The 12,372-nt window shown below is 45.4% G+C and overlaps 1 protein-coding gene across 1 annotated transcript; it reads left to right on the plus strand.

The window, feature by feature from the left end:
- Positions 1-9,663: 9,663 nt before the first annotated feature.
- Positions 9,664-12,061, plus strand: LOC105043046 (SUN domain-containing protein 3). Its single transcript, XM_029261534.2, is given in 6 exon segments — positions 9,664-10,169; positions 10,171-10,397; positions 10,441-10,532; positions 10,534-10,698; positions 10,785-10,869; positions 11,886-12,061. Coding segments are annotated over 6 exon segments (1,251 nt in total).
- Positions 12,062-12,372: the final 311 nt, after the last annotated feature.

The raw sequence follows: 12,372 nt of genomic DNA on the forward strand, positions 1-12,372 counted from the left end.
GCATGCCTCCGATGTTACCGCGGCCACCGGGGTACTTCCGATTCTTCTTGAAGTAGGTCGTCGTTGCCGCCGTCGCCCCTTGGGTTCTATCCCGCTCTTTTTCCCTTAGGGTTAGAGTTTCGGCAATGGGGTGGAACGAGGCGGAGGGTGAGAGTCGATGGGTTCACCATACGTACTGGAAAATACTATTGAGAAAGATGGAACTGGAAGGAGAAGTCGAAAGCTTGAAGCAGTCTCTAATGTATTCTTTTCAGGTCTTGTCATGTTGTTCTTCTTTCTTTGGCCTTCAGGGCTTTGTAACGTATACCTTGTTAATCGAAATGAAAAGAATATTTTTTGTTACCTTGTCCGCACTTTGTGTTAAATTGTCATCCGTCGAACTTCTTTTATTTTTTGTCTCGTTCGATGTCAATGTTGTCTGAAGGTTTCAGGTCGTCACCACGTTGGTTTGCTTTTCTTGGCATCTTTTTTTTTTGGCCTTCAGGGCTTTGTAATGCATACTTAGCTAATGAAATAAATTTTTTTTTTTCATTACCTCTTCTACTCATGTGTTGAGTTGTCGTTTGCCAAACTTCTTTCTGTTTTTGCCTTGCTCAACATCGATGTCGTTCGAAGGTACCCAATCGTCATCGCATTGACCTGTCCATTTTGTTTATGGCCACAGATTTGTCCGGGGCCACTTGAGTTTGATGCTTCCTTTCAGAACTCGAGCTCGGGGGTCTGAACTTCTCGTCGCCTTGAGGAAGTCGTCTTATCCTTGGCCTGTGTTGAGAGCCCTCTTGGAGACTGGAGATTTTTGATAAGAATCTCTGTCCTCACTAAGATGAGGCCCCCTGTATCTTTGACGTAATTTATTTTTCATTTGTCGCTGGTGTAGTCCGTCGTGTTTCCTTCGCATCTCCCTCCTCTTTTTAAGTAAGGGTTCTCCCCAACTCTTTACGGGGTCGCGGGAGCGTAGAAGAGCCATCGAAAAGGTTCTCTTTTTTCTTATCAGGTCTTGAACGACCAGATCTTAGTTGGCGTCAGGACGAGGTTCTCCTCCTATTCCTGATATAGTCGATTTCAGCTCAGATTAGGACGAGGTTCTCCTCCTGTTCCTAACATGACTGTGGGGGCACATATGGGCGTTGCAGGGCCACTCCCCCCATCCGGTCTAAAAGTAACCGGACCTTCGATTTTGCTCATGTTAGGGCGAGGTTCTCCTCCTGTCCCTAACATGGCTGTGGGGGCACATAAGGGCGTTGTAGGGCCTCTCCCTCCATCCGGTCTAAAAGTAATCGGGCCTTCGACTTTGCTGATGTTGGGGCGAGGTTCTCCTCCTGTCCCTAACATGGCTGTGGGGGCACATAAGGACGTTGTTGGGCCTCTCCCCCAATCCGGTCTAAAAGTAACCGGGCCTTCGACTTTGCTCATGTTAGGGCGAGGTTCTCCTCCTGTCCCTAACATGGCTGTGGGGGCACATAAGGGCATTGTAGGGCCTCTCCCCCCATCCGATCTAAGGAGAACCGGGCCTTCGACTTTGCTCATGTTAGGACGAGGTTCTCTTTCCGTTCCTAACATGGCTGTGGGGGCACATAAGGGCCGTTATATGGGCCTCTCCCCTCGTCCGGTCTTAAAATAACCGGACTTCCAACTTTGCTCATGTTAGGATGAGGTTCTCCTCCTGTTCCTAACATAGCTTTGTTTTGATTGTCTAAAGGGGTTATCCCCTGTCGTTACGAGTCCATGCTGAAAGAAAAAGATATGCAAATCTGAAAGGAATCTTGATTTAAAGTAAAGTTGTTAGTAATACATTTACAGGTTTTTCAAGTCCCATGATCGTAGAAGGTCTGCTCCCCGTCGAGGTCCTCCAGAGATGGAGTTGATGATCCTGATTGGAGGCCGATCTCCGGGCTGCTCTTCCCTCCTCGGTGGCTCAAGTTGCGGCAGGGCCCTTGGCCGATCCTCTCTACCCTCAGGCCGGCATCGAATGAACCTGTCGAGCCGATCTCGTCTGATGAGCTCCTCGATCTCGTCTCAGAGTTGAATGCATTCCTCTGTGTCGTGGTCGTGGTCACGATGATAGAGGCGAAACTTGTTAGGATTGCGTTTCTCGGGGTGTGTGCGCATCCTTTCCGGCCTTGGGAGCTACTCCCTGACCTCCATCAGTACTTGGGTTTTCGATGCATTAAGGGGGGCATAGCTGCGAAATCTTCCTGGGGGCGAGCTCCGTCGAATTCTGCGGTCCGGGCTTCTCTGCCTGTGTGTTCGGAGAGGAGTCTGGGCGCGCTTATGCCCGGGAGGAGTCCGAGAACGTGACCGAGCTTCACTCGGTCCTCTTTCAACTACGGGCTTGCTGGAGTCGCCCGCCTGTCGCTCCTTCACGGCCTCGTCCTTCAGCTTGAAGGCTTCCTCCGCTCGAGCATATCCTTCGGCCCGAGCCAGCAGATCGGCAAAGTCTCTGGAATACTTCTTTTTCAGTGAGAAGAGGAGGTCATTCTTTTGAAGGCCGCTCTTTAAGATGGTCATTGCAACCGATTGGTCCAGGTTTCGGACCTCCAGGGCGGCGGTGTTGAAGCGGTTGACGTAAGTTCGGATGGATTCTCCCTCCTTTTGCTTGATGTTAATGAGGGACTCCGAACCTCGCTGGGGACGCCGGCTGCTGACGAAATGAGCCACGAACTGGTGACTCATCTGGTCAAAGGAGAAGATTGTACCCAGCTTCAGTGCCGAGTACCAGTTCCTTGCTGCTCCCTTCAAGGTAGATGGAAAAGCTCGACACAAGATGGCGTCTGACGCGCTATGGAGCAGCATCATGGTCCGGAAGTCCTCCAGGTGGTCGACCGGGTCTGAGGTCCCGTCGTAGCTCTCGAATTGAGGGAGCTTGAAGTTCGGTGGGATGGGTTCCTGTATGATCATTTGAGAGAAAGGAGGGTCAGTACAGATGTCCTCACCGTAAACGAGGGGAGCGTGGCGGAGTTCTTCGATCCGTCGGTTCATCTCCTGGAGCCTTCGATCCAGGAAATCCTCTCGACTACGGATCTCGAGGGTCTTCTGGCAGAATGGAGGTAGAGATCTTCCAGGGTAGAATCGTGATCTGACTGAGGGCTCTCCACCCTTGGATTCGTCTTTCCGAGAAAGGCGGGGTGACTGGCCCAAGTGGCCCATCCTACCGCTGGATTTTGGAGTTCCGACGACGTTCTCTCCAGTCGCACTGACACCTGCGGCTGTTGCTGCTGCTGCATGGCCTGCACCGCTTCAGTGAGGCCTCTGACCTGCTGAACCAGTAGGTCAAATTGCTCCGTGCCAACCGTCGTTGTCGGAGGAGGAGGAGCCTGAAAAACTGAAGGTGAGGTCGGAGCCTGAGATCTGGCCGCGGAGGCCGTGGATCGCCGGGTGGATGCTTTGCGGGGAGGCATCGGGCGAAGATCTAGTAGAGGAAGGAGAAGAGGATGTCGGAGAAGATGATCGGAGGTGGTCCCGTTGAGCGCTCCTTTAAGAACAAGGGTACTGTGAAGACACAGCCCTCCTTCCTCTAGCGCCAATCCTGTTGGTGCAAAAATCCACCGACGTCGGAGAAGCTGGAGTCAAGGGAGTCGCGGTCGCCGTCGGGACCTGCAAAGAAAGTCTAAACCGGTGTTGGGGGTGCTCCGGCAAGACTCTCCGACGCTCAAGTCAGTTCTCTGCCTCAACAAGAATGGAGTGCTCGAACGAAAATTTTTGCAGAGTTTTGAGATAGAGATTAGAGCTTAGAGAATAACGTATCTGGGGTCCCCTTTTTATAGGTGGAGGATGCAATAGACTGATAGCGACGTTTGTAACCGCCTGATAGTGGGCCGTTCAAGGCCATAAGGAGTTTGTTGTGGAGAGTAGTGGCGTCAGGGGCTATTCAGAGCCACGTGGAGCTTGTCGCGGGGAGTGGAGTAGTGTCTGTTGTCGCGACTTGCCAGAGAGTGGTGGAGCCATGCGGAATCCGTCACAGGAAGTGGAGCAGAGTCGTGGCTATTACTGTGGCCTGCCAGGGAGTCCAGGCCTGTCGACCGAAGCTCGATTGAGGTGTCCGGCAGAGAGAAGTAGCTCTCCATCTGAGAGGAGCTCGGATGTTGCTGGCGAGCCCTCCACCGTTGGGTGCCTTGGGTGCTAGTACTGCAGGCGAGGGTCATTTGCTGTAGGAGCTCGGTCAGAGGTTTTTCGTAGACGAAGTTCGATTTCACGCAGAATTCGACAAAAGATCGACCGACAGTGGATGTCGGATGACGCTGGAGAGGTTCATCCGCTGGAGGAGTCCGGCTGCTGGAGTCCGTGTGTCATAGGAGTTCGTCTGGAATCTGTCCGCTACAGAAGTTCGGTCGGAGTCCGGTCTCCGTAGAAGTCCGGATGGGGATCATTTGTCGAGGAAGCTCGATCGAAGCCTGCCTGTAATAGAAGTTCGAAAGAAATTCGTTCACAATAGAAGCTCGAGTGGAGGCTTACAGTAGAAATCCGACGTGGACCGCTCGTAGTAGAAATTCGGAGCAGACCGCTTGTAGTGGTAGCTTGGAGCAGACCGCTTGTGGTAGGAGCCCGGAGTCCGGCCCTTACCAGAATTCGGATGAGGTTCAGCCGCGATAGGAGCTTGGGGCTGAAGTTCGGCTCCCGTAGGAGCTCGAACGAAGTCTACCTGCGGTCGAAGTTCGGAAAAGAAGTCCGGCTCCCGTAGGAGCTCGGACGAAGTCTACCTGCAGTCGGAGTTTGGAAAAAAAGTCCGGCTCCCGTAGGAGCTCGGACAAAGTCTACCTGCAGTCGGAGTTCGGGAAAGAAGTCTGACTCCCGTAGGAGCTCGGATGAAGCCTACCTGCAGTCAGAGTTCGAAGCAGAAGTCTGGCTCCCGTAGGAGCTCGGATGAAATCCAGAAGACGGTCGACCGCTGTAGAAACTTAGATAGAGTCCGTCCATCGTGGAGATCTGCTGTTGGGAAAGTTCGACCACTGATGAAGTTCTGGAAGAAATTCGAATTGGAGTCGATCGAATCCTGTTAGAAAAGATCTGGAAGAGGTCCGGAGAACGGCTGACCATTGTAGGAGGTCGGCCGATAGTGGAATCCAGAGAGCACTTGGAGCAGCCTGATAGATGACTGAAGAAGCTTATCATTGGAGAAGCCCGGGAGATGCGGCAGGAGTTCGTCCGTCAGGAGAATCCGATCAACACTTGTGGAAGGAGCTGTGGGAGTTTATCCATCGGCAGAACTTGGAAACACTGTGGAAGTTCGACCGTCGGAGTAGTTTGGGAAGATGTTGCCCAAAGTCGGAAGTCGGTAGAGTTTCAGGAGGATCACTCCTGATACGAACTTCGGCTGAAGGGTATCTTATACCCAACAACCTCCATCCCAAGCCCAGCTTTGGGATCACTGGAGATCGCAAGAACCCATGCACTCACTTAAGATGGGGTTGGACATTTTATTAGCGGTCGAATTCTGGTGTGTATGGAAGGAACGTAACAAAAGATGATTTGAGTTTCATACTTACCTTCCTAGAGTATTAGTTCAGCAAATCGAAAAACTTTTCATGATGTGGGCAACACATTTTACAGGTGAAGAAACTGATCAACTTCGTTTAATTAAAAATGCTGTCAAGAATTTGCTAGATAGCCCACCTATCAAAAATTAACATTAGCAATACAGGGGTTAGGAAAACTTTGAAAAGATGATGGTTGAAACACTGAGAATGCGGCCAAGATCTTGCAATTCTGAAAATTAGCGTTATATGATTGCAGACATGATTCATAATACAGCTTGGTGACCTAGGCTGCAGATGCCGGATCTCAGAAATCAATGGATGCAGCTGATGTTGAGCCCCTTCGATTTTGGATGTTTAGGCTTAGACTTGAATACCTGACTATCAGAAACCTAATTATGGTATCTACTCTTGTGAGAGACTGAAGAGATACCCACAACAGTCCCCAGCTTCTGAGTCTTTCATTTGTAGTATGCAGCATTCATAGTTAACAGAGTCTATAAACTCTGGTGCTGTTAAATAATTAGTTTTCTTTTTGCATATTATAAATACCTGTACAAGCTTATATATATATATATATATATATATATATATATATATATATATGTATGTATTACTAAGCCTACTAATAAAATATTCTCTGAGTTAGGCTTTTCTAACTCATTTCATCAAAAAAAAAAAAGAAAGGTCGACGTTGTAAAAGGAGGAGATTAATCATTCTTTGGCACCAAGATACAACCCAAACCCTGTTATATAACGAGACAACCAATTTTTAGGGTAATGACTACTTCACTTCTCCAGTGGTCAAGGGTTTGGGCTGCATCGATCTTTCGCATGAAAGAAAGTTTTTATCACAATATCAACCATTGGATTGTACCTTACATACATTTCAAAGCATGATGTTATTTTCATGATTTGTGCTGCAACGAAAAAGAGGAGATTTATCATATTTTGAAAGCTATGTAGAACACCACCTAACGGTTGACATCATAAAAGAAAACCAATCATTCTTTCACACGAAAGGGACAACTCAGATCCGGTGACCAAAGCCAACGTTATCACCGTCTCGATGGACAACCACCCGGCCCCCAAGCATCCGTTGCCTATATCCTGCGAGGATTCGTGGACGGCGCTCAAGCGGACGGCGTCCCATGCTGCGGGCGGCGATGTTGTGGCATGGTTGGCCAATCATGCACGGAGATTACGGATGTGTTCTCTTCACCAGCTGCAGCGTGGGAGGATACAAGGGATCGCGCGTTAGTGCGGTGGCACCGCACTGCGAGTTGAAGCTCGATCCCGAGGTGAGGATACAAGGGATGGAATCGATGCATCCCTACTTCGTGGTTGAGAACCATTTCCTTCGGAGTTGGTGGATATATAAGGAATCAAAGAAGAAGATGGATGGGATGGGGAAGTTTGTGCACATGACGATAGGAAATTTTTTTGGGCGTGCGAGGACGTGGGTGGAGAAGGGTAGAGTTGGGATTTCAGAGTAGGGAGGGATGGGATAGGGGCCAGATGTTGAAGAAAAATAGTCGTATGGATCGGTAATTAATTACGCAAGCAGTCAACCGCGGCTTTTCCATTACAGTGGAGTCCATGGAGGGACCGGCGGCGTAGGCTCAGGAGGCAAGATAATGCCCTTGTCCATAACTCATGTCACGCTCCCGCCACCGACTCTGTACCCGGAAAGGGTAAAAGAAGGACAAGGGGGAGAAGTGCTCGTTGGAGGTGGTGTTTGTGTGTGTCCATTCTCGTGATCCAAGCCAACCTTGTGTCACTAAAGAAAAGAAGCATTGCAGGTGGCGTTTGTCCGTCCCTTATCCTGTGATGCAAACCAACATATTAAAGAAAAAAAGGAGTATGCAGTAATAATGCTGAGAGGCTAATGGGCCTCTTTTTTATTGTGGCGCATCTCGTGTTTCTCAGTGCTTTCTGATGAGTTTTATTTTGATGGCTTTGGAAGCTAGAGGTGGAAACAGATCAAGTGCCGGATCCTCTGAGGCGCGCGAGTGGGGTGCATCGTATTGGCCGTCCATTCTACGTCGAATATGTCTGTATGTGCGTTGTTTGCTGAGTGATGGATGGTCGACACGGTGCACCGCATCCTACGGCACCGCAAAAGATTCATGCTCGGAAGCAAAAGGTGTGAACCAGATGGAACAAAGGGCAGCCACTATGTTGACTCCACATCAAGTAATAGGATGAGAGAGAGTCTCCACAAGGAAATTATGGCATGTGGACGTACAATACTCGCAGCAGCTTAGGCACCATGGGATGGGCAACTTGGTTCAGGTCAAGCGATACTTCGACAAGATGACGGAATTTTAGATCCAGTCGAGTTTCATTTGTTCGACACCCGCCGCCTCTGCACGTGCTTTCCGTGCATTTTTGTTTTCTGTGGCATGTGGCACGGCGTGAGGACTGGAGGCCAGCTATCTTTCGAGGAAAGAGGATTTATAAATATTATTATGCTCAGGGCTTAGATTAATTTATAGAAGCCCGCTGCAGGGTAGCAGATTTGAAGGCCACGAAGAATTTTGACTTGCTACCTTTGGTTTTGCTTTAGTTGTGTCTGTGTCATAGCTTGGTTATATTCAGGCTTGTCTGCCAATATGTCCATTTGGATTTTAATGGTGAAATCCACCAACTCTGTTCTGTCCTTGAAAATATTAGGATATATCAATTTGTTGATAGTGAATAAAATAATATGATTTTTCAAGCAGGTTACTTCATTTTATTATTTACCTTTCAGATATAGCAAGATAATGTGTCATCACTGTTGAGGAAAATGATGGAAATGATAATTTTGAAAAAGCCATGACATATCCAAACTACTTGTATCCCATAGTAGTCCTCTTACTTTCATTTTAATAAAAAACATCAAGCTTCACGTATCGAGTATGTTTGGTATTGTTTTTGGTTTAATGAAAAGAAGGAAAGCCAGAAATTAATAAATTTGATATGATAGCTGATCAAGTTGGCAAAATCTCTACGTATTTGCATACCAAAATCTCAGTTGGTGTTCCATTTGACAAGATCTAAAAAGACATGAAATATCTAGGGGACTTCTTGCCTCTGTTTCTTCTCCTTTGCTTGAGAGCCTATTAAACAAAGTAGAGAGAGTAAATAGTCAGAGACTTAGTATTTGCAAACCCCTTCTAATAATTAACAAACAAACAAACAGATAAAAAAAATAAAACTAAATAAAATGATTATAGGATTCCAAGCCATGCACAACCGTTAGATCCTTATCCAACAGGAAGTGAGATCCCGACGGTCCAATCCCCTTGTACCAGGGAACCATTTCCCCCTCCTACACTCTTGCCAAAAGCCAACATCCGACTAATCCATTGCCGACTCCTTCGAGATCAACCCGGCTAAACAATTTTCCGGTCAAAGCAAATCATCTCCTGCCACTCTCTCTACATGTGAAGAACAGGAAGGTTATGAAGAAGAAGAAGCAAGCCGGATATGTAGCCAAGAGCATTTAAGAGTTGTACCTCTTGTCTTCTCCTTGTGGTGCCCTCATCTCGGCTGTGGTCATAGTATTACAACATTATCTATTAATTAGTATGAAATATAAAATTATAACAAACAATAATACGCAAAAAAAATAAGATAATGATTTATATAATTCAATCTTTGTTCTACATCCATAAATGAAGATGAATAAAAATTTCACTATATCAAAAAATATATAATACAAAGAGTATATGACAGACTCAAATAACAAAAGATAACAGTTATGATTATAATATATAGATATATAACCGCTAAATCCCTACGAGTCGCACTAAATTCAAGCCATGCTTGGTACATGGCAATCGGGATTTGCACCTTCTCAGCCTCGAAAAAACAGATGAATAAAGATGAATAAAGACATATTGAAAGAAACTCATGTCAAAAGGAAAGTGTTGTTTATTGTTATATTAAATGAGGTTTTCTTAATGTACATATTTGCATCGCGAACTTCACTTTGTGAAGTCTAATATTGAATTTCTTCAATTTTATTTAGATTTTTATGTCAGCAACAAAGATAAAAACCGTCAGTACAGTACACAGAGGTGTAGCTAGATTCCTATTTCCTTTCCATTCGCTGAAACTGTTCTGCCAGTTATTGCTCAAAAGGTCCTCGAAACCCAGTTAGAGGAACTAACGGGATTGAAGAGGCCATGATACAGAGAATGAAATGATCTCAGAACCCGAAGTACATAAACAAGAAAATATTGAAGAAAAAAAGGATGATCCAATCAATGACAAGAGTGAGTCATTCACAGAATTTACAAACATTGGGCTCGATGAATTCCGAAACTTGACGATGCAAAGGAAAGAAAATGAGGCAAACAATCTGCTTTGGGACGTGGCACATAGGCTAGAGCCTGGAGGTGCAGAATATAATTATGCATCCTCTGCAAAGGGTGCTAAGGTTATGACCCACAACAAGGAGGCCAAAGGGGTATACAATATCTTAAGCAGCGATCGGGACAAGTACTTTAGGAATCATTGTTCGACCAATGACAAGTTCGTTGTCATTGAGCTCTCGGAGGAGACCCTGGTTGATGCTATTGAGATTGCAAATTGGGAGCACTATTCTTCTAATTTCAAGGATTTTGGGTTGTTAGGAAGCTTGAGCTACCCCACTGAGACATGGACCCTTCTTGGGACTTTCACCGCAGAGAATGTTAAGCATGCACATTGAGCTTCCTAGATATATGAGGTTGAATCTGGTAAGCCATTATGGATCAGAGAATTATTGCACATTGAGCTTCCTAGAAGTTTACGGTGTTGATGCTGTTGAGAAGATGCTTCAAGATCTTATGGAAGTGCCTCATGAGAAAGCTGATGCTGTTTCTCTGAGATCAGAGCCAAGTCCAAGTGAGAAAGATGAGGCTGCTCATTCTGCAGTTGATGTTCTTATCAAAGGCATAGATGGTAATGAATCTAAGAGTGATGTTTCGAAGGGCAGTCCGCCTCGTCCTTCAAAAGAGGCTAATAAACAATTTAAGTGGAAGAATACCCAGTGATGCAGTTTTAAAGATCTTGATGCAGAAAGTGAGTATCATTGGAGCTGAGCCTTTTGGTTTTGGAGGAATATGTTAAAGAGCTTAATCGGAGATTTGGTGATATTCTCCCAGATCTTCACAAGGAGATTTCTCACAATAATTTACTACTGGAGAAGACAAAATCCGAAGTCAAGGATCTTAAGGAATGGAAGGCATCTAGGGTATGCGAATCTCATGTTCCAAATTCAGATTTTTCATTTCTGAGCCAGGCCTAGATTACATTATGCATTTTGATCTACTGTAGCAGATACACAGCACCAAAACCTTTGAGAACAGAAGCCCCTTGGCTGATTCGCTGGTGTTGCCTTTTATATCCTTTCAGGAGAAGGGAAGTTAATGAGCTGAAGTGTTGGAAATCCGCCGTCTCGGTTCAGCTAGATATTTTGGTCAAAGACAATTCTATCTGAGGTCAGAGAGTGGACTCTCTCTGTTAGTGCTTAATATATGTTCTATGCTTTGTGTTCCGTCTTTTTTGCACTAAGTAGCTAGTAGCTTCTTATTTTCTTTGCACTTTTCCAGTTAAGTGAACATGAGCAATAGACTAAAAGTGCTTGACTTTCCTTGGTCAGTTCAGGCATCATATTTACAATTGCAAGAAAAAGAAGTTCAGAAATCTAGTAACATTGCAATGCAGACAATTAAAACCCAATAATTTCCTTTTAAAGCATATGGAAAGGCACAAAAATGATGGAATGCAAAAGAATGCTTGATAAATTCTTTCTTCAAATTGGTGACATTGCTTTCATTCGGAAACAGTTGGACCTTCAATGGAAAGGCCCATGTTTATTATTGTTGACATTGATTTCATTTGGAAACAGTTGAACCTTCAAATTGTGACACATACTGTACTTAATCAAATAAAGATTTGGGTGCAAGTTCCATTTGATTAGTTTGTGGATGCTTTTAGTTGTGCTGAGCAAGAATATCTCCTCCAGTTAAGGATAAACTATAGGCGGTTCAAAAAGAAGTCTAAAGAAGATCTGAAAACAGATATCAATTAAGGTATGATTAGCAACTGTTAACATAGCCTAAAAATTCCGGCATCAACTTCTGAAGTATTCTCCTACTGGGCTGCGGCATTGTGTTTCCTCTTGAAACATGCATTCTCCTTTCAAGACAGCATGCAGTATCTAATCTCTGTTTGTTGTCCTCTTGTTGTCTTTTCTCTTGTACTAGTTTCTTACGTCATGAAATGAATCAAATGGGGCAACCCAATCTTCTCTCAATAAAAAATAAAAGTTTGAAGATTCAAATATAGAAACATAGGCCAAGCTGTCTAGCCAATGATCGTCTTCTCTGAGTTTTGTCCTGTCTCTATAATTTAGACATGTGTAACTGTTTTATCTAGTTTTGTTCCTGGTCCTGTCTCAAGCAAAAGCAAGCTACAGATTGTGGTTCTGTGATCATGTTGCTTCTCTTTTTTTGAGTGTTGAGGAGGCAAAATGCCACCAGGAATTTATTCAAGAAGAAAGGAATTTACAGGATCCAGCATTAAAGCTGGTGGATAGCGAAGAAGAAACTTGAGTGGTATACAAACACCCAGTCCACTCCTGCTGGTTGGCTAAAACAAGCGACTCCCAGGGACCTAGGTACAGAAGAGACCAAGGGACAAATGGTCCTGTGCAATCTCAAAACTCTTTTCAGGCCCCTGAAAATCATTAGTCTTGCTTCTCATTCATTTTTTGAGAATGTTTAGTGTTCAACTCTTACCTTGTGCATGCATATTGGTGGCAGGATACACATTCTTAGTGAGGCAGCCTTGCTGCTAAGTGCAACAATGTCGTTAATACAAGGCAGCCTTGCCCCCAATCATGGGTTTGATGTTTCTTATTTAT

Source organism: Elaeis guineensis, chromosome 2, assembly GCF_000442705.2.
Source record: "Elaeis guineensis isolate ETL-2024a chromosome 2, EG11, whole genome shotgun sequence".
Taxonomy (NCBI): domain Eukaryota; kingdom Viridiplantae; phylum Streptophyta; class Magnoliopsida; order Arecales; family Arecaceae; genus Elaeis; species Elaeis guineensis.